The sequence below is a fragment of the Pimephales promelas genome, chromosome 21, assembly GCF_988280905.1.
Source record: "Pimephales promelas chromosome 21, fPimPro1.hap1.1, whole genome shotgun sequence".
NCBI classification, from domain to species: Eukaryota; Metazoa; Chordata; class Actinopteri; order Cypriniformes; family Leuciscidae; genus Pimephales; species Pimephales promelas.
The window spans coordinates 19,554,411-19,576,181 of record NC_142789.1 but is presented as its reverse complement, the minus strand read 5'-3'; the positions used below and the strand labels follow the sequence as shown (position 1 = coordinate 19,576,181).

Sequence of the window (21,771 nt, the reverse complement as noted above, 5' to 3'; positions counted from 1 at the left end):
CTGTCCTTGGACATGCTTTTGTTCAGTTTATTTTGGAAAAATCTTATTAAAAGATTTTAATAAGAACCCGTTTATTAAAAGAAAGCTTTAGTTGCTAGTTTTCCTGTCAGATAACATTATGCTTAAAACTGCGGTTTGTATTTTCTCAACACTACTGACGGGAACTACAAATAATATCCTCGAATCGGTTCTTTTGAACAGTTCGTTTCAAATAAATGACTCGCTAACATGCGTCATTACACAACTACGAATTTTCGATTATTTATTTATTTATTTTTACAATTAAAGCAGTAATTATAACAAAAAGTTAAAATTATGACAAGGGAATTGCATTAAAATTCGAAAAGATGACGTGACATAATTGACTGAATGCCTTAATTTTAATTTCATAGTTTCGACTTTTATCATATAATTATGACTTAACATCTCATAATTTTGACTGATTATGTCATAGATAACTTTTGTGTCATAATTGATTTAGCCGAATTAATTTCATCACGAGCAGCAAAAAAACTTCTCAATGCGCTTTTAATAAAAGTAATGGACTTTGTACTTATCTTGAAAACAACGTGTGAAAATGAGGAAGTAGATCTGTGAAACATAAAGTTTGGAAAAGCGCGAGACTATTCAGATCGGTTCTAAAATAAAGGTAGGCTTCTACATTTCCATGTGTATTTGTATTTACTGAAAACTAATTATTTAGTGTCTTCAGAGTTTTTAGCAACAGTTGCATGTATTCATTTAGTTGTACAGTATGGCTGAACTACTAATTCGTTAATTGATATGTAGCCTAAGCCTATTTGTATACTTCCTTAGCACAGTAAATTGTGATTGCTTACATTGGTTTGATTAGTTTTCACTCATTAAACACACTATTATTATAAAACATTTACAGGTAAAGAACCCATCCATAACATCTGCCAGAAATGTCTCCAACTTCAGTGCACCACCTCAAACATCAGTGGTCATTACTTCGACGGACAGCAGCGATGCACGGATGTGTGACTATGAATAGAACTGCTTTATTGCACACAAGGCACTTCCATCTCTCAAAATCTACAGTTTGCACAAATCCACCAATGATTCTAAACCCCAGAAGAAAATACAATGTCAAGGCTAACCAGATGTCACTCCCACAAATAAACCATGCTTTAAAGGCCAATGAGTATAGTTTAAAAGCAAATGGTTACGATGGACGTTATAATGTGTTGATAAAAGGGTTTGACAGTAATATCTTAGCATCAAACTCCCCAAGCGAAGACCGAAGGAGTGCTGCAACATGTCTACAGAGCCGTGGCATGCTGTTCGGAGTGTTTGATGGTCATGCAGGGTCAGCTTGCGCACAAGCAGTTAGTGAACGTCTCTTCTACTACATAGCCGTGTCTCTACTTCCACTGAAGACTTTAATTGATATAGAGGAGGCTGTGGAGAACGAACGGCCTGTGCTTCCCGTGCTACAATGGCACAAGCATCCCAACGACTATGTTAGCACAGATGCTGGCAAACTATACTTCAATAGTCTGAGGACATATTGGCAGGAAAGGATAGACCTTCACGAAGATGATGACAATGATATACAAACAGCTTTACGAAGCGCTTTCAAGAGATTGGACAATGATATATCATTGGAGGCCCAGGTTGACCTTGGGGTTCCCTTTTCTCATTTCATACCTCTCAGAGTGGCTCTATCTGGATGCACGGCTTGTGTGGCTCACGTGGACCAAGAAGATCTTCATGTAGCCAATCTGGGTGACAGCAGAGCCGTTCTTGGAGTCCAAGGGGATGATAGGCGATGGTCAGCTCTCACTATTACCAATGACCACAATGCCCACAACCCAGACGAGATGCAACGAGTTCTCTCTGAGCATCCTGCTTCAGAACATAAGACACTGGTGAAACATGACAGGTTATTGGGCTTGTTAATACCTTTCAGGGCTTTTGGAGACATGAAGTTAAAGTGGAACAGTGAGCTCTTGAATCGCATCTATGAGGCACGTCCAGAGCTACTGGTTGGAAACGAAAATTCTAAAATACTGTCTCCGAACTACCACACACCACCTTACCTCACAGCAGAGCCAGAAATAATCTCTCATAAATTGCGACCCCAGGACAAATTCTTGGTTCTAGCTTCTGATGGTCTCTGGGAACTGATGCACAGGCAGACTGTTGTGCAAGTCTTAGGGGAACACCTGTCTGACATCCAGTGGAAGAAGCCAGTTTCTGGACTAGGTTTTACAGTGGGACAGATGCATAGGCTGTTGCAGGAGAGGAGGAGTAGAGCACTCTCTGTTCTGGAAGACGAGAACAGTGCGACTCATCTGATACGTCATGCTCTGGGGGACGATGGTAGCGGCTCCATTGAACATAACCGTATAGCCAAAATGCTCAGTCTGCCCCAGGATTTGGCAAGAATGTACAGAGATGATATAACAATTGTAGTCATCCACTTTAATAGTTAATCTACTTGAAGTTAATATGAAATATTTTGTTTAAAACATTTTTGTGCAAATTATTATTTTAATGACACTTTTCAGTTTAATCTAATTTCTACTCAAGCAAATGGTCCAGCTTTTCTCATCTATTGTAAGGAGTCTAGTTAAATCTCCATGTTTGCATTTCAAAAATACATAGTGACACTTTGAATTCACACAATTAACAGTTCAAATTAAACAAGAACCAAACATTCAGTTATCTTGGCTTTATTTGAAATGAACTTTCATCAAGGACTTTACAAAAATCAAATCTTGATTACAAAAAACAAGATGTTTCTAAACCTTATGGTCTCTAAAGGAACACAAAAGATATTCGTCAGCCATTTAGTTCCCACAGCTCATAGAGCCAAAAAACTGATTATGTTTGATCAAAATTGCAGAGTTTAAATCAAGACTTATTTTATATTGTGTATCTGGCAATATTGTACACTTCCCCAAGTGGGAAACAAGCCAATCAGATCTATCACAAAGACAATATATGTGGCGGGGGAAAAATATGTATGAACAATAAAAGATCAAGAAGCAAAATTCAACAAGTAGGCTGTACATAGGAAACTTTTTAAACCACAGAACTTCTCTCGATGTCCAAGACCTGTAAGGACAATATGCAAGTGAAGTTAACCTTACTGATTTGTAACCAACTTCAAGGAAACAAAACAAATACGACACAGCTTGCTGTTATTGTCGTCCAAAAGTTAAAAAGAGCAAGGGTGAAAAAAAGTGAATCTTCCAGAAATGATTGATCACCGGCGACTGGGCATAAGAAGCTGTGTAGCCTGCACTGACTCTGGGAAAAGGTTGTGGTATGTAGGAAGAGGGACATAAGCTGCTGTGATCATTTTACCTAAAATAAAATATTAAAATGTGAGATGACAATTCAGACCATCATGCATATTGTAACTGGACTGATAAGTGAATGAACAATTCAGACAGAATTTAGAATTACCTCCAAACCAGCGTCCATGTAACGCACTGACTGCTGCCATGGCAGCAGGAATGGTGGGACATTTCACATAGACATTACCCTGAGAAAAATAACAATGAAGTTTAGAATTACAAATTAAACACATAAGCTCCACATATAGTACATAATGACAATGTTTAAGGAAAGCCACTCACTTCAGCGGATTTCTTGTCCACATATATATGTATGACTCCACCATGTTTATTGCACTCTTCAATGACATCATCCTGAATTTCGATTTCCCAACCATGATCATTTTCTCTGCAAGAAAGCACTGCAATTAAAATTCAGGCCTTCAACATTACTTTCTCTACATAGATTACTTGCTCTACTTACGAGTTTGGATTGAACATGTTAGACAGCTGGAAACAGTGTGTTGCAATTGGCTGTGATGGTAGATTCATAGCTTGGTTTGTGGGCACATTGATGTTAAAACTCAATCCAGGGTTCATAGCAGCTGAAAGAAAAGATGGACTTTAAATACAAAACCCCCAAAAATAAGTGGATAAATGAAAGCACATGTACATAAAACAAAAGGAACTGACCAGTAGCAGCAGCCATGGCTACCATGGAGTTACTCATCTGAAGGGCCTGTTGTGCAGCGGGTGGGATCTGCAGACCTGTACCTAACAGATAACGGTTTAAGCATTTTAAAACACCACAAGACTTTACCCACTTCATAACAGCAGTAAACCATACTTGTTAATACTGCAGATCAGAGTACATCCTACCTTCGGCCAGTCTGGCCATGAGTTGAAGTCTTCCGGTAGTTCCAAGATCAATACCGGTCCTTTCCAGCTCATCGTTGTCCAGGAAGGAGCTGGCGGTGGAGGCATCAGTGCGCTCCGTCACATGTCCAACTTTCATTGGTCTGCCAGCCAACTCAAAGCCATTAAGCTGTTCCAGAGCCTTCTTGGCACATTCGGCATCAGAAAACTGAAGAAAGAGAAAAAAGCAGATCATAACCTCTTGACCTCATAACCGCAATGTCAGAAGTTCAGCACCTAAACATCCGTGACATTTCAAAAGCAGTTTGACCATACAACTTACTGTAATAAAGCCATATCCTTTAGATCGTCCCGTTTCACTGTCCATCATCAGTTGAATGCTGTCAATCTGCATGAACAAGGAAAGATCAATTTAAATTTAAAAGAATAAGTGATAATATAAAGTGATCAAATAAAAGAGGGCAACATTTACCCGTCCAAATGGTTCAAAGATGCCTCGGAGCATGTCTTCTGTGATGTTGAAGTGTAATGACCCGACATACAGTCTCATAGGTCCAGAACTGCCCTTCTGTAAGTTGTTGGCCAATGCAGCCGCTCTGTTCTTCTCAGCCTGGTGATCAAACAAACAACTGCAATTAGAAGATGATCACATCTACAACCAAAGACAATTTATTCACAGGCTTCTCTGTTACCTGTGAAGCCTGGACAATGATTGGTACTCCAAGAAGTCTTTGACCAGACAGACCGATTGCCAAAGGTACAGAGGTAGAATCTACAAACTCAATGTAAGCAATTCCTTTGGATCTTCTGGAGTTTCTGTCAGAGATGATTCGCACATCTCGCACCTTTCAAAAAGAACAAAGGGAATTAGATCTGACCATCCAAAACCAAAATAGAAGAGGTAACATAGATAGAAATGGTCCAAATTTAAACCACATAGATAAACAAACACAGACTTTTCCCACTGCAGAAAAGAATTCCTCCAGGTCTCGTGGCCGAATTCTAGCTGCCAGCTGCATACAGAACACTGTGCGCGCATCCCTTTCCTCAGGGGTGAGATTATCAATAGGCTGTCTGTTCGCAAAAGACAAAACAAACAAGCAGTGAATGACTATAATCAGCAAGGAATGTATTAGGGGGAAATGTAATTTTCAAGGGTGAAATAAACTTACCTTATAGGGCTTTTGTCTTTCTTGAATGGACTGCGGCTCCTAGACCTTCTACGACTGAAAGAGAATTTCAGTGAGTACTTTTGGAAAGACTTTCCACGTCTGACTCAAACACAGAACAAACAACTACCCACACATCACAAAAATAGTATCATAGTAACCTTAGTTTGATGGCAGGAGGTGGGCCAGTTTTCCCTCTGGGGCCACCGTTAAATTTCAGGCCAGAACTGCGATTTAAAAACAAGGTTTTCAGGGTTTTTAATTTTAGTAGCTACAATTAATCACGCTACAACAACTTCTAAATATATACTGCAAGCTTCAATGGGGAACACGAGGGTAATTGTTGTAAACATTACAACAAATGCCTTGTTTTGGGGGACTCATATTCTCATAAATCGGGATGGCAGCTTAACTCCACTGCTTAGTAATTGTTCTCAGGAAGACATTTTCACGCTCATCAGGAGCACTGCGAGGGACTTTTCCCTCAGGGTAACATGCTCGCTATAGTAAAAAGACGCATTTAAAAAGCACTATATCGGAGCTGTGTAGCCACTTGAAAGAAAGATTAAAAGATGTACAACTACGTACAATGGAGCTCTGTAGCGCCCGCCACGCTCCCTGCTCCTGGATCGGCTGCGGCGTCTCTCCCTGCTGCGGCTGCGCTTCCGCTCTCTGCTGCGGCTCCTCCTGTGGTCGTGACTCTTCTTGCGTTCGCGACTCTTGCTTCTCTTCCTCTCCCGGCTCCTGCTGCGACTCTTGCTCTTCTTTTTTCTTTCAATTTAAAGGTTGAGTTCAGTAAAATATTGAAAGAGCGTTTTTTTTTTAAAAAAAAGTAAAATGGTTAGGAAAATTGAAAAACTTACTTCTTGCTCCGCTCCTCGTGGCCATTGGTACTTATGGACTTGATGTCATCCTAAGCAGGGTCGATAGAAGACAGCATGAGGAGGACGGCGAAACATTTCAAGTCGTAAGGATAAAGAAGGGATGGGAACAAAAGAGAATATGATATGATCATTAAATAGGAGTTTATTACAGGGTTTGTGTGGGAAGACGATAAATACAAGGGGGACCTTTAGAAAGAAACCAACCACATGGCTGCCAATGTCGTTCTTCCTTACTAGTGCTTGCATTACTTGTGTAAAACGTCCAAAAATAAAAAAAATAAAGTAATAATAAAAAAAAATAAAAAAAAATCAAATCAAGTGCTAATGCTATGCTGGGTATGTAAAAAAAGCATTTTTTTGACACTTCATTCATTCATTAAGCAGCCCAACAGGTTCAGTACCAAGGCTATCTGAGCCTAAGACCCAAAGTGGCAACGCAAGCAGCCAGCCACTAAACGAGCTCCAGTGGTGGATGCCATTCCAGTGATCTTCACCCCATTTGCCTTCGTGGATTGAAAGAGCTCGATGCCACCTCAGTCACACATCTCGCCCTGAAGCAAACAGGGATTCACACGGCTTAGTAATAGCGACTCCCACAGACCATCTATAGTTGAGTTGATCTTTTGTTGTAGATAGTTTACAAGATAAATGTATTTTATGGTGAACGTTATGACATTATATGCTGAGCCCCATCAATTCCTGTTTGTAAAACCGCAGAATAACAATTTATAAGTATTTTCTAAATGTTAGCTGCATGCATAAACATTTTGTTTACTAAAACAGATGACATTTACAGTATATTTATCTTGGTTTATTTTCTAAGCGATGAACAGAGAATTAAGGAGACTCTGTGGATTTGCTTGGGTATGTCAACTCCAGGATTTCTGCACTAAGGATTATGACATTTTAGGCCAATTTATTTTTAGTGGTTACCTGCCATATATTTATAATGGTAAAACAAATCTCGTTCTAGCTATTTTGGAAGAAAACTTCCTTACGACAAAATATGGAGCTAAGAATATCATGCAAACAGTAACATGAATACAGTCTCCACAGAGTTCATACCAGCTCTTATGTGAATCCACTGCATTTATTCTGGCGGTACCTATGTATCATTTTGCCTAAGTATTTCAACCAAGGGTACCACAGTACATCAATATATTGGGCAATTACTACCTTCATTTTTTTGACAGTTCACACTGGAATTCATGGGAGTAGAGGTGAGATATAGGCAAGTCTACAAAAAGAGATAGATGGGCAATTTATTCATTGAAACCACTATGACAGAAACATTAAAGTTATTGATCTGACAATTAAGTCTTTACGAAAACACGACTGGTTAGCAGTTTCAAATGATAGTTAAACAGATTCCTGAGCGAGATTATTTACTTGCATTAACACCCACCTTTTTATATGGAGCCTCGAGCATTGCTTCGATGTCCAAATCATCGGCCATGTTGTTGTTGATGATCTGTAGGCGAGGAAAACAGTATTTTAAGTGGCGTTATAACTTAATGTTCAACTTAAAAATCTTATTCTAAATTACAACAAATAGGCTAACATTATTTATCTAACCTCTGTATTAAAATAGCATTTTTACACTCGTACTGTAACATTTCTGACTTGCGGACATGCGTGACTAGCTAGACGTGGACAGGTTAACGTCAATGAAATGTATCTCTCGCATATAATCGCGAATTGACTAATCAAATTTGGACGTTTAGACAAAATAAGCACACATAACGTACTTGTATGCAAGTTTGGATATTTTTTGTCCACATAACTCGTATTGTGGGTAGGGAATTTTTAAAATTGCTTTGTTAGCTAGCTTGTTAGCTACCTGGCTAAAGTCGTTGTTTATGCCAACATGCGGAAATTACACAGCCTAAACGTCGCAAAAAACACGAATTAAATATATTTAAAATCAATGAGATCATCATATGACACATAACGCATTGAAATTGATCAGATTGTTCTCATAAATAGATCAAAACATTAGAAAAATATTAGCCTTTCCGTCTTACCTTAGACACTGCGGCCTACAGAGATTTTACAATCCTGACTCCACAGACGACCGCTAAAACCCGGATCTTCTGTCGGCTCCGGCTACAGTTGCAAACCCCAGGCGTTTAACAAGAATCCACACAAACCTAAAAAAACACAACGGTATTAATCCAAAACGTTATCGTTTCAACTAACACTAGTCACAAGGTGCGTGCTGCGGATAAACGAGAAGCTGACTGGCGGCAAACAGCTACTGCGCGTTCACGTCTTGTTCTTGTTGCATAATGGGAGACGCGCCGAGCTGTCCACCAGGGGGAACTCGTGTTATACACACTCACAACGGAAGTGTGGCAGGAAATACGGCAAAGTGACAATACAGTAAATAACACACACAGACAGACACACCCTGAAACATTCGTTTTAATTTTAATTACAAAACCTTACCTCCAGCCCCACACCTTCTATCTGTCTGTCTGTTTATATATCCTGCCTGATCGATCGATAGATAGATAGATAGATAGATAGATAGATAGATAGATAGATAGATAGATAGATAGATAGATAGATAGATAGATAGATAGATAGATAGATAGACAGACAGACAGACAGACAGACAGACAGACAGACAGACAGACAGACAGACCACCAAGAGTCTGGAATATCTTTATGGCACCAAACCAAAAAGGAAGTGTGGGGGTACAAAAAAGAAAATACAAACAATGACTTATTATTATTTTTTTTTAATGTAATCCCTATAGAACATTAAAATTAAAGGGGAAACGGCTGCTCTTTTCCTCTCACAGGCTTTCGAGTCTGTTTCACTCAGATGATTATTTTACAACACACTTTAGGCTACTATAAGGTCTCATTTGTTTAGTTAATGTATTAACTAACATGAAATAAAAATGAGAAAAACATTTGGTAACACTAAAGTTCAGTTCAGTTTTCAAGTTAAACTTTGCTAATGTTAGTTAATTAAATTAAAGCTGTTCATTGTTTGTTCATGATAGTTCAAAGTCCTTTAACTTTAATGTGATTTTAATAAAGTATTCTAAATGTTTAAATTAATACTAACAAAGATTGAATGTTGTATAAGCACAGTTCATTAAACCTTATTGTAAAGTGTTACCAAACATTTGTTAAAGTTGGCTATTGTAAAGTGTTACCAAACATTTGTTAAAGTTGGCTATTTATTAATCTTTGTTAATGTCAGTTAAAAAAAAAAAAGAATCATTCATTGTTTGTTCATGTTAGTTCACAGTGCATTAACTGATGTTAAATTTCCCCTGTAGTTTTTACCACTGAGACTGTTGAAATACAATAATTTGTACAGTTTTACAATAAACAGTAAAAGTGAACAACAAATTACATTAAATTTTAGAGTTTAAAGTAATACATGGAAGAGCAAAAGAGAGTAAAAAAAAACATAAAAAAGTATGTTTCATAGTAAAAAATACACTATACTGTAAATAAATTTACAGCAAGTAAAATGGAACTGTAAATATGAATACAGTATTTTTACTGTAAGTTTAATTTACAGTAAATACAGTTACTTACTGTTTACAGCCAATCATTAGTGGTTTATGAATATGCAAATCAGTCCCGCCTCCACTCATTCACAACAGAGATTCACTTGGTGACTATTGGCGATTTCAAACCGCCTTTTTGCCTTAGGTCCACTGCAGTTTTAAGGAGAAAATACTTAGCAATGGTGTTGACTTGATGAATTTGCACATGGTTGGTCTTAAAGCATATTAAAAAAACGCCACACATATAAACAAAATTAAAACGTGATTTTCTTTACAGAGGGACTTTAAATACAACTTGTAGCAATTTAATATATTAATAAATGTTGAAATGAACATTAACAAAGATTAAGAAATGCTGGCGAAGTATGTTCATTAGTTCATGTTAAAGTAGTTCATTATATTATGAAACCTTATTGTAAAGTGTTACGACCATACCGAGACTGCATAGTCAGACAGAACAGTACACAATCTTGTGAAAAATAGAATGTAACAAATTCATTACTCATCTTTGATGAGTAAAAATAAAACCGAGAAAAAAATATGACCCCACATTTTTCTTGGTTTAATCTCATTCTTTCCATTGACTCTCACCACAGCTTGCTTGATGTTCTGCTGGCTGCCAACTTTCCGTAATTAGCTCTCTCTCTCTCTCTCTCTCTCTCTCTCTCTCTCTCTCTCTCTCTCTCTCTCTCTCTCTCTCTCTCTCTCTCTCTCTCTCTCTCCCCAGCCGCGCTCACAGTGAGGCAGAGTGCAGCCAAATGTAAATCTCTCCAGAGGCTTTCCACAGCATGAACATGACACACATCTGGAGGACGCCAGATTCTTGACACGTTACAAGAACCAGTCAGTGCGACCGGTGCTGGACCATTCGTCTTCCTGTACGCGCTGCCACCTCCCTGGCCTTATTCACTTTTTCCATTCTGCTCTCCCTCTCTCTTTCACTGTTGTGTTGTTCGTTTTTTACTGCATGCAGGCTCTGGTGAATGAGTCCCCTTTAATCTCCCGTCAGACGCTTAATGCACAGTTATTTTTGGTATTTGGAGAGAAAACGTCCACTTGTTATGAAAAGCAGAAACAGCCTTTCATGTGTTTTAACCACAGACCTGCTGGGTATTTAATTGTAACTTTGTAAAAAAAGCTTGGGAGATGAATCATAGTTCAAAGCAGCTTAGAGTTTGGTATCTAAGCTGAAGAAGACACCAAATGTTGGTAAGTTTCATGTGCATGACGACGTGAGAAAAATATCCTATACATCCACAACAAAAGTTGTTTATTTGCGTGTGATCTGCATGTGTATTAGCTGGGGGAAAGGTTGAGTGTGGAGTGGAGCATTCTTTCCATTACCCAGACCAAATCAATGCACTGAGGTCCCAGCCAGAACGCCACGTCCCCTCCCCCACTCCAGTGGTGACAAGGGGGCCAGTGGAAAGAGCTGACCCAGTCACAGCACACTGGCCTAATTGCAGTTCTGGCCTCCTGCTTCTCTTCCTGAAGCTGAGCAGTGGTTGCCACAGAGGATGGATAAAATACTCAACCACGTGGTCAAGGGAGCAACACGAGTCTAAGCTCACCCAAAAATGAAAAGTCTGTCATTGACTCACCCTCATGTCATTATAAACCTGTATGCATATCTTTATTCTACTGAACACAAAAGAATATATTTTGAAGAATGTTGAGGAACCAACATTTTCAGTTCCTATAGACTTCCATTGTATTTTTGTTAATATTTTTCAAAATATCATTTTTTTCTCCAACATAAGACATAATTGAATACACATTTGCAAGTAAATGATAACATTTTCATTCTTGGGTGAACTAGATTTTTAACTAAATGGGTCAAAGTATAAAATGACAGTAACTGTTTTACACAATCTTAATGGAAAGAAGGATAGTCCAAGAGTAAACTTTTTTTTTGTTGTTGCATTGGCAACCATCAATTGTAACTTACAGTAATAGGCATCTGGGAAATCCACCATCCACAAACTCGACCTTGACGTCTTTGTGTAAAATAACATTCTTGGTCATATGGGGGCTGAATTTGGGGCTTGCAGAAGATAGATTGCAAAGAATGACTTGTTTTGGAGACACTTTTATATATCAATCTATCTTTTTTGTCTTAGCAAAAATAAAATAATTTCAAAATAATGCCATGCATGCAGAATCCCTCAATCAACTTACATGGAGAATTATTAAAGGAAATCTGCAGGCATTGCAACTCCACAATGGAAAAAAACAAAACATTATTTTGGAGATCAGATCAATATTTTTTTTAAAGTTGCAATGCTCTTCTCATGCATTAACATTGAGTATGGATTATCAATGAGGCATGATGGTTTTCAGTTGCATTGCTTTTATGTTTGAAATATATTTGACCTCATATATGACCAATCCACCAAACAAAACAAATTAGCATTTGAGAAAAGTAATCTGCTTTATGTGGAGCACTGAAGTGTCATCATACAGAGGCACTGACCGTGGCATTTCATTGTGGTCCTTTCTCAACATTGTTCCAGTGATTGGATTTCACCGATTGTTTCCATCTTGTTGTAGACAAGCCCTCTGAGCTCCTCGACTGTATCCGAAAACAATGATAATATGGGGTGTTCAGGATGGCACCCACTTAAATATGGATCTGAACGCTTCTCTCAATAATAATCGTAGCAGGTTCAAGGTGAGGCAATGGAACGCAACCAAATACTAGTGCACCTTATGGATGAAACAAAACACAAAAAACTTTGTTAGTCAATTTAAAACGTTGAAGAGGATTTAGAATGGCAGACTTATGACAATAAAATGTCAATTCGTGTTATTCTGAAAGACAGACTAGCAGGTATTTGAAAAAAGCAGAACCTCAAAACATTGGGATTTAATAATGCAAAGCTCAATTGTATTTACATATTTCAAAGCCATTTATTATACAAATTTTGGAAAATAAATATTTACAAACCAGCAACATCAAGTTGTACAAAAACATTTTCCCGTCCAGTGCAAAAAAACAAAAACAAGAAAACATTTAGATAGAAATAGCCTGTAAACCATTATTTTTGTTGTTATAATAAATTCTCGTAAAATATCTGACACCTTAATTGTTTACTGACCAACTGAGTTTACTGACCAACTACGTCATTCAAATAAACTGTAAAAAAGGTTCATGGAGGATATTCACATGCCCTTTTTAAATGATGATTGACATGTCCCAAATATTTTTTGCTTTATTAAAATAAACTCGTAAGAAAAAAAACAACAAAAAACATTGGGCTAAGCTGTCTCTCCTTTAACTTCTCCAATAGGCTGTACCCATCTCATAGCAAATGACTTTCAGTGTATACAAAATACATCCAAAAACAAGGTGAATTATTCATTTTATAAGGAAAAAAAATAAAATAAAAACAATGAATAATAAATATTGCTTGTTAATTATTTCTAACTATTAAGGCAAACATTGATAAAATGTTCATTTAGAAAAAAAAAAGTCCACTTAATTGGTGATATACAGTAATAAACCTTTGGTTTAATTCAAACGCCTATCAAAAATTTGATCTATAGGTCTTCAGGGGAATCAGTAAAAAGGTTAATACAATAGTTTGACTTGAATTAATGAATAAACAAACAAAAATGTGAATTAATGTTCAGACTTGTCAGAAATCCTCTTTTCGAATATAAAAATGAAAGTTCAAGGAATGAGAGTGTGTTCACTGTGGGTTCACAGCACTGCGAGGTCATGACAGGACTTGGAGCGCACTTTCATGGCCATCTTCTTGTTGTTCTTGGCCGCCAGTCGATCCAGGAAGCGTCTGGCCTTCTTGGTGATGCTCTCTTTTCGCTTGTAGACAGAGCGTCGGCGCTCATTGATCTCTTTGCTGTCTCGCCGCAGTCGGATCTGCCTCACAATGCCCTCAAAGAGCTCGTGAACATTGTGGTGGAGGGAGGCGGAGGTTTCTATGAACTTGCAGTCGAACACCACGGCACAAGCCCGACCCTCTGCCAAAGAAGACCAGGGTTGTGTGATATTGACCCCATAATACTTTTTGCATAAGCCCTTCACAGCAGCCCTTAAAGGAATAGTTCACCCAAAAATGAAAATGATCCTATAATTCACTCAACCTCAAGCCATCCTAGGTGTATATGACTTTCTTCTTTCAGCCGACCACAAGCTTCCCAGCTTTGCCATGGCATTGAATAGTGCCCAAGCTTTTGAAGCTCCATCATAAAACGACTCCAGTGCGATAATAAAGGCCTTCTGAAGCGAAGCGATGGGTCTTTGTAGGAAAAACATCCATATTTAAAACTTTATAAACTATAACTGGCTTCCACCAACGGCCATATGCCCAATCACAAGAGAATCGAGTTCCAGTGGAAGGGTGACCTTTGACCCGACGCATGACGTAGGATGTGAAATGACGAATGCGAAAGTGCAGAGGACAGAGAAATATAAAACGCCAGTCAAGTCTAAAACGAGAAGTTTTAAAGAAAAATGCTGGAGGATTTCAATATAAGAGAAGAGGAGCTACGTCATAAGCCACTTAAACTCGATATATATTATAGTTTATGAAGGATGTATGCGCTTTTTGGAGCTTTAAACACTATTCAATGCCATTGTAAAGCTGAGAATATAACTCTGATTGTGTTCAGCTGAAAGAAGAAAGTCATATACACCTGAGTAAATTATGGGATCATTTTGAACATTTTTAGGTGAACTATTCATTTAAGGTTTGTAAATATGCACCATGTCAAACAATTGTGCTTCAGGGGATATACCATAGCTGCATTTACATGGACCCTAATAATTCGTTATGTAATCGGACTAGTTGCACTGTCGAAATAGAAAAAGTCACATGTAACCACATGAATCGGAATGAATTGGACAAATACAAATTTATTTCGTATATTACACCTTTTCTAATCAACGCGATTGAAAACCAACACAGAAAAGTTGGCAGAAATGGCAAAAATGATGCACGAACGAGCTGTTGTTTGTGAATAGTGTAATTCTAAAATTCTTATTCCACTTATTGTCTGTGAAGCGCTGCAGGGGAATGTCGTACCAGCAGTCCTTGCTTCGGACTCATCCACAGACACCTTTGTTTTGGCCACGGCAAGGGGCATTTTACTGCTTAATAAATATAAGCAGCACTTCATGTGCTCGTCGTCTCCTAATCAGGACCCGAAATAGATAAATACTAAGTCTGCAAGAAGCCATAGCAGGATAATGGTTAGAATGTGCCAACAGCGGGTAACTCTATATCCATGCAGTGTGTGCGTGTCAAAAGATTTAAAAAAATCTGATTTGAAGCTTGTGACATATAAAAGCTCACATTAACCTGATCACTTTATTTGGTGTTCATGTAAACACTATGATCGGATTCATTAATCGTAATGATTTCTTTCCGATTGAAACAAAACGTGTCCATGTAAACGTAGCTTCCGTGACACACACTACCGTACAAATGTTTGGGGTTGGTATGATTTTGATGTTTTTGAAAAAAAGGTCTCTTATGATCACCAAGGCTGAACATATATTAAAATAGATTAATAAGAGTGTTATTGTGAAAATAACCTTTTTCTATTTCAATATTTTGAAGTGTAATTTTTCCTGTGATGGCAAAGCTGTTTTTTCCAGCATCATTACTCCAGTCTTCAGTGTCACATGATCCTCCAGAAATCATTCTAATATGCTGATTTGGTGCTCAATAAATATTTCTTATTACTATCCTATGTTGAAAAAAAATGTGCTGCTTAATATTTTTAGGGAAACCATCATATTTTTTTTTTTCAAAATTCTTTGCTGAATAGTTCTTCAAATAAACAGCATTTATTTTAGAAAACCTTTGCAACATTATAAATGCCACTATCACGTATTCATTTCTTTAAAAAAAAAAATGGTAGCTTCTCAAACTTTTGAACAGTAGTGCATAACTTCCCACTATGATGTGTCTGTGCGAATGATACAAATCATAACAGTTCTCACCTTCCACTGCCACCTCTCGAGAGCGCACTAAGTCACTTTTGTTTCCCACAAGGATGATGGGAATGTTTTCAGCCTGTCGGATGCGCCGCAGCTGGATTCGTAACTCCGATGCGCTCTCAAAGCTGCTGCGGTCGGTGATGGAGTAAACAATGACATAAGCATTCCCCACCTGCATGCAGTAATCCTGGACCCACTTCTCATCTTCCTCCTGGGGGATCAAAAAATGAACACTTTTGAAAGGATAGAAGAATAATATAATCATTATTTACTCACCCTCATGTGGTTCAAAACCTGTAACTGATTTACTGGTTCTTTTTTTCAAATCACTGACAATGAATGGAGGCTTTCAAGCTTATAATGACGTATAATAAAAGAGGTTCATAAGACAACATATGTCAAGATATAGAGTCATTACGATTTTTTTTATTATCAAGGATGCATTAAACTTTACAACGGGGATAGTAACGACATTTATAATGTTTCAAAAGAATATTTCAAATAAATGCTGTTCTTTTGACCTTTCTATTAAGAATTCTGAAAAAAAAAAAAATTCTCCACAAAAATAGCAAGCAGCACAACTGATATCAATACTGATTTCTTGAGCACTAAATCAACATGATTTCTGAAGGATCATTCATGTGACAATGAAGACTGGAGTAATGATTCTGAAAATCACAGGAATACATTTTAAAATAAATGTATTTTATTTTATTTCATATTTTATTTGGATAATTTCAGCCTCAGTGCACATAAAATAGTTACTAAAAAATCTTTTGAACAGTAGTGTAAACACAGTCCGCTTTAATGGAGTACTATGACGTTTTAATGTTGTTGTTTTTTTTGGGTGTAATTTGCAGCTTCACAATCCCAGTCCTCATTCATCTTCATTATATTAAAAGAAAGTGAAAGAGAATTACATGAGGGTAATTAAACAATGCCAGAGTTTTCATTTTAGGATCCCTTTAATCACTTGTACATGTGCTGAGGTATAAACAACAAACAATTCAAAGCTTTGTGTCAGGGAAATGCTGTCAAACGTAACATCTCTGTAAACAATTGCAGAGTCCAGCAAAGCGGAGCTGCCAGACAGACCTCACAGAGGAGAGTCATCGATAGCGGTGTAATGAGGCCCTAGAGCGATCCGGGTCCTTGTCTGTGCGGTCAGCAGCAGCAGCAGGGGCCAGCTGTGTGATGCATGCTCACTACAGGCCATCGCTCAATGGAGTTTAGCCACTGGCAGTGAGAGGCCATGTTTTTTTCCACAGCATTGCACAAAAGGCATTGTGGCCCAGTATATGAGACTTGTGTCTTCAAACACAGACTCACGGCTGACACATGCAACCCCCAGAAGATGAAATCCCTTCAGATTTTCCTTTATTTACAACTGATAATTCATTGAGTATGCGATTATGTTAAGACGTTGATGTATGAAGTTTGCATACCTGTTTTTCATTTTCCCACGTGTCCATCACGACTAGGGTCGTCTCCTCCTCATCCACCGTAAGGGTTTTCTCATATGTATCCTCTATAGAAACATGCAAAACTGCATTTTAAATCTGTTTAGAAAAACATCAGTGACATTAATTTGACAACCAAAACAGCTTTGGCAACTAAGGATAGATGCTACACACAAACAACTAGGTCAAAGTCTCATTTGGTAACATTTAAAGGGTTAGATCACCAAACAAATACATTTTTTGTCTTTAATCACCCACCCTCATGTCGTTCCCAACAAGTAAGACCTTCGTTCATCTTTGTAATACAAATTAAGATATTTTTGATTAAATATGAGAGCTTTCTGACTGTACACAGCAATGTTTTTACCACTTTTAAAGTAGGAAAGACATTGTACTAACGTAGAACTCGGAAACGCTGCACCGCGTTTACAACGTGAACGTGCATTAACTAATGTTAACAAATATAACTTTTGATTAAAAAATTTTTTTGTAGTAGCACATGAACTAAGGTTAATAAATTCTGCAGAAGTATTGGTCATTATTAGATCATGTTAACTAATACAGTGAACAAACTTTATTGTAAAGTAACCACACTGTAAAAAAAATTTGTTGGTTTAATTAAAAAAAAAAAGTAAGTACCCTGGTCGTTTTAAAATTTTAAGTTGATTGAACTGGAAAAAGTGAGTTAATACAAAGAAGGAGATAGATTTAATCATCAGAAACTCAAAATAATAAGATATCTGAACTAAATAAATTATTTAAGTTGATTTGACAAATGAAAAAATGTTGTGATAACAAATCTTGAATGACTTTACCATGGTTACATTTTCCTCTCAAAAAAAAAACCCACAGCTATATATATATATAGCTATATATACAGTATGTGATATATATCTTCTATATATTATATATATCTTCTATGATCATTGATGAGCATGTTTTTCTGGACCTCAAGTAAAAAATGGTTCATACAACAAGACGTGGGCTTATTAAAAGGGTGAAATTCTTAAAAAAGAAACCAGTTTGGCATAATCTACTATTTCTTAAAAGTGCCTTACTGAATATTAATATTTGAAAAACTTTTGGACACAAATCAAAGACATTTGATCCAACCAACATACAGAAAACAAAGCAAAATATAGTGAGCTTTCCTACAGGCCCTCAAGACTGATGTATCAATAAGTAACATATCAGATAATTTGACTTTTTTGATTAGTTATGGTTGTAAAATGTCATGTGGTGTGACTTTCCAAAAACGTTAATATTTAATTTTATAAAAACCCATTTTAACTTGAAAATATATATTTTTTGTACACAAGGTAAAAGGAAAATGTTATTTAAACGGTGCTTTGTTATAATCACAAGCGTGAAAAATGCATGTGAAGTGGAAGAGTGGAAAAATCATTGAGCCGTGTCTGATAAACTGATCACATTGCTAGTTTGACAAGAAGATAAAACACACTTTGCTTCAGTCTAGGTTGATACTGACCTTGTCTCATTTTTCCACTTTAAATCTACTCTGTCACTTTTCGAGACCTCTAAAAGATGTACAGCACAACATTTGAATTCACGGTAAAGAATAACAGTGTCCTTAATCAACTTTAATGTCTCAAAACTTCATGTCAGATACAATCTAAATGTTAAGGCCAGATCTAAAATATAATCAAGACATCCCCTACAGAAAACAATGTCCTCAAACGATGAGGGCCAAAGCACAGTTTATTTTTTTACAGATATGATAAGCTTTACAAGCTGGGATTGGGATAGAAATCTGACAGTAACATCTTATATCTCAAATGAATTTGTAAATTGAAATGCCTTCTTATCAAAAACATAAAAATAAATAAATAACACAATATATTAAACGTTATTGTTCAGTCCTTTTTAAAAAGAAATTAACACTATTCAGCAAGGACTCGTTCAATCGATCACAAGTGACAGTAATGTAGTCATGTTACAAATGCTGTTCTTTTTAACTTTCAATTCATTAATGAATCCTGAAGAAAAAATGAAAAAAAAAAAAAATGTTCAGCAGCATATCAGCATATTAGAATGATTTCTGAAGGATCATGTGACACTGAAGACGGAGTAATGATGCTGCAGAAAATTCAGCTTTTCCATCACAGGAGTAAATCGCAATTAAAAAGTATTAAAATAGAAAACAGCTCTTTTAAATGGTAACTTTTAGGGTCATGCAGAAGAGTAGCCTACTTGCATGTGATATATACACACATCCGCCTGTCAATGAAATGATTATTTACAGGATGATGTTCTGCACAGGTCAAAGCCAAAACAGCTCCGAGACATGGGGTCATATGCCATTAGACAAAAACAACAACAACATGTAGGTCAACAGATGCACATCTAATGCTTTCATAAAGGGATTTTGCATAGCTCATTGAATTAGGGAGACACAAATGTGTGCGATGAATATTAAAGTCATAACTGTCTAAGTTTTAAGTTACACAAGTCTCTGATTGACCAGTTTTGTGTCAGAGAAAAGGGATTGTCCCACACCCAAGAGATGGACAGGACTGGGAAAATGGGACAGACGAAACAACAGTGCTGCTGACTTTAAATCAGTCATGTGTTGTTCCCATTGTAAGAAATGCACATATTCCAGCAAACTGAAGTGAAATGATTCTACATTTATGCCACCGGAAAGCATAAAACAGGCAGTAATGCTCTATACAACAGCTGCTACACAAACCAATGTACTGTATGAACTGACCGATGTATTAATCAATACCGTCATACAATTAATGTTTCAGGATCAATCATGACGCGTGACAATTTGAGAGTGCAATCAATCAGGCAGACCTAACAGTTTAGTCAAGGTTATTTTAGGTGCTGGAATGCCATTTACAGTGTGTCAATGCTATATTTATAAAATAAACATTCAGTTGATGAATCTAAACGTGACCTAATTAATCAACTAAACTGATTTGATATGAACAAAAACTATAATGCATTTTGGGCTGTATACCTCCAATGTGTTTGTGGGCATCCTTCTCTTGTATTCCAGCAAAAATGTTGGCAAGGCTTGACTTCCCCACACCGTGATCCCCCAGCAAAACCACACGATAAAGAGACTCAGATCCAGAGCTGTCCGACTCTGAGTCTGAAGACCAGTTGGCCCGTGAGTGGATGGTCTTGTCTCCTGGGTGGTAAGAGGCTGACTGGGCGAGCGGAGGGTGATAAGGGTCAGCCGAGGGGTCTCTATCTCCCCGGCTCGCTAAACGAGAGGAAGGGATGGGAGTGCTCGCTCTTCTCCTCAGTGGTTCCTTTCCCTCTTTCTGTGTGTTGAGTGTCATCTTATAAACATAAGTATGCCTGAACAAAAAAAATGTGCCATTATTATTAAAGGAAAACAAATAGTCTGAGCATAATTTGTTACCAAGAAGTATTACTAGTCTTGATCCACTGCATATACATCATACACCAATAATAATAATAATAATAATAAAAAAAACATAATGAGGTGCACCCTGAGACGTGCCTGATAACTTTTAACTGGTAGTGTGATACCAGGGCTGGTTTTACTCCAGTAATTATTTTTCTTAAGTTTACTATATATATACATATATATATAGTTTAGTATAAAGTTTAGTATGAATTGACTTAAAAAATAAATAATTAAATAAATAAAACAGACCAAATATTCATAACTTAGGCATAAAATGCTTTGGCAAAACCTATTGAACAATTTAGCTATTATTGGAAAATATTCCAAATTAAAATGCAAAATTAACAACACTTTTCTCAACAAACATCGAACATCTGACAATTTGCCCCTAAATTAGTATGATCATAGGCAAAAATGTAAGTTTAAGTTTAGTTTAATTATTCTAATTAAGTGAACTAAGTAAATGAAACCAAACCACTGCCATGAAAACAGTGACTCTAAACATTAGTTACTAAAATCCTTGTGAACTACCCCTGTGACAACTAGCCTCGGTGTTTTTGAATATTCGTGCATTTTACTATTTTTCATGCATTAATAAGCACAATAACTACACAAACCATACATACTGCAACAAAAACATCCTTAGAATGTTTAGTGTACTCACAACCATGTCCGTAAACGAAGGTTTTAAAGCATACAGGTTCACATCAATCCACAGAATAAAGTTTCAAAGTGAATCAATCAGTTTGCGCGCAGTGGAGTTTGAGGAACCGGTTGCAGAAACGCTACACCGCTGCAGTCATGGCAACAGCCCGCCGAGTTCCACAACGCTTTTAAAAATTTAAGAGCGGAATGAAGCATTTCTCTCATTCTCTCGCGCTGTCTGTCACAGCCTCGTCACCCGCAGCGCGCGCAATAGAACGCTCGTGCGCTCTGAAAAGCATCGGTGAGTTCACATCTATGACCTTTCACTCACCTTTATCTCACCATACGCAAGTTTTGGGAGACTTCTCAGTTCATCCTTCCACTTGTAGACTTTGAGCGTCAGTCCACAGCGCTGGATGCGAAGTCGCATGTATCGTGCCTTTGTGATTAAACACAGGTGGACTCCTGTTGCCAACTCAACTCCAGCTCAGAGCGCGCGGAGCAGAGAAACGTGCTTTCTGTTTA

At 37.3% G+C, this 21,771-nt stretch overlaps 3 protein-coding genes across 6 annotated transcripts; 1 reads left to right on the top strand and 2 right to left on the bottom strand.

Moving 5' to 3' along the window:
- Nucleotides 1-6: 6 nt before the first annotated feature.
- Nucleotides 7-2,973, top strand: LOC120495173 (pyruvate dehydrogenase [acetyl-transferring]-phosphatase 1, mitochondrial). The gene is made up of 2 exons (XM_039694592.2): nucleotides 7-649; nucleotides 896-2,973. Exon 2 carries the CDS (start codon nucleotides 927-929, stop codon nucleotides 2,457-2,459), a length of 1,533 nt encoding a protein of 510 aa, XP_039550526.1. The 5' UTR covers nucleotides 7-649; nucleotides 896-926; the 3' UTR covers nucleotides 2,460-2,973.
- On the bottom strand, nucleotides 2,684-8,530 carry rbm39a (RNA binding motif protein 39a). 3 transcript variants are annotated; one of them, XM_039694589.2, is made up of 17 exons: nucleotides 8,262-8,530; nucleotides 7,643-7,708; nucleotides 7,414-7,474; nucleotides 6,217-6,266; nucleotides 5,942-6,124; nucleotides 5,515-5,580; nucleotides 5,357-5,410; nucleotides 5,141-5,258; nucleotides 4,877-5,029; nucleotides 4,657-4,794; nucleotides 4,507-4,572; nucleotides 4,188-4,392; nucleotides 4,002-4,082; nucleotides 3,793-3,913; nucleotides 3,612-3,717; nucleotides 3,439-3,517; nucleotides 2,684-3,336 (listed from the first exon to the last, which is right to left on the bottom strand). In XM_039694589.2, the coding sequence occupies exons 3-17, from the start codon at nucleotides 7,417-7,419 to the stop codon at nucleotides 3,236-3,238; spliced, it is 1,527 nt and encodes a 508-aa protein (XP_039550523.1). In that variant the 5' UTR covers nucleotides 7,420-7,474; nucleotides 7,643-7,708; nucleotides 8,262-8,530; the 3' UTR covers nucleotides 2,684-3,235. The 3 variants fall into 3 exon arrangements, with proteins under 3 accessions (XP_039550523.1, XP_039550522.1, XP_088981093.1); XM_039694588.2 differs by lacking the exon at nucleotides 7,414-7,474; XM_089124967.1 differs by lacking the exons at nucleotides 5,515-5,580; nucleotides 7,414-7,474.
- A 4,094-nt stretch (nucleotides 8,531-12,624) lies between these two features.
- On the bottom strand, nucleotides 12,625-21,718 carry rem1 (RAS (RAD and GEM)-like GTP-binding 1). Of its 2 annotated transcripts, none has more exons than XM_039694788.2 (5): nucleotides 21,578-21,718; nucleotides 20,182-20,528; nucleotides 17,181-17,263; nucleotides 15,739-15,946; nucleotides 12,625-13,751 (listed from the first exon to the last, which is right to left on the bottom strand). In XM_039694788.2, exons 2-5 carry the CDS (start codon nucleotides 20,507-20,509, stop codon nucleotides 13,474-13,476), a joined length of 897 nt encoding a protein of 298 aa, XP_039550722.1. In that variant the 5' UTR covers nucleotides 20,510-20,528; nucleotides 21,578-21,718; the 3' UTR covers nucleotides 12,625-13,473. The 2 variants fall into 2 exon arrangements, with proteins under 2 accessions (XP_039550722.1, XP_039550723.1); XM_039694789.2 differs by lacking the exon at nucleotides 21,578-21,718 and adding an exon at nucleotides 21,266-21,559.
- Nucleotides 21,719-21,771: the final 53 nt, after the last annotated feature.

What these genes read in the sequence shown, in the direction of transcription:
- LOC120495173 (XM_039694592.2), top strand. Translation starts at nt 927, where the DNA reads ATGTCTCCAACTTCAGTGCACCACCTCAAACATCAGTGGTCATTACTT.
- rbm39a (XM_039694588.2), bottom strand. Translation starts at nt 7,693, where the DNA reads ATGGCCGATGATTTGGACATCGAAGCAATGCTCGAGGCTCCATATAAA. An exon ending in CCTCCTGCCATCAAACTAAG is followed by an intron (nt 5,411 to 5,514) that starts GTTACTATGATA and finishes ATTCTCTTTCAG; the next exon opens with TCGTAGAAGGTCTAGGAGCC. An exon ending in CATGGCCAGACTGGCCGAAG is followed by an intron (nt 4,083 to 4,187) that starts GTAGGATGTACT and finishes GTTATCTGTTAG; the next exon opens with GTACAGGTCTGCAGATCCCA.
- rem1 (XM_039694788.2), bottom strand. Translation starts at nt 20,509, where the DNA reads ATGACACTCAACACACAGAAAGAGGGAAAGGAACCACTGAGGAGAAGA. An exon ending in TGCCCACAAACACATTGGAG is followed by an intron (nt 17,264 to 20,181) that starts GTATACAGCCCA and finishes ATGTTTCTATAG; the next exon opens with AGGATACATATGAGAAAACC. An exon ending in TCGAGAGGTGGCAGTGGAAG is followed by an intron (nt 13,752 to 15,738) that starts GTGAGAACTGTT and finishes CTTCTTTGGCAG; the next exon opens with AGGGTCGGGCTTGTGCCGTG.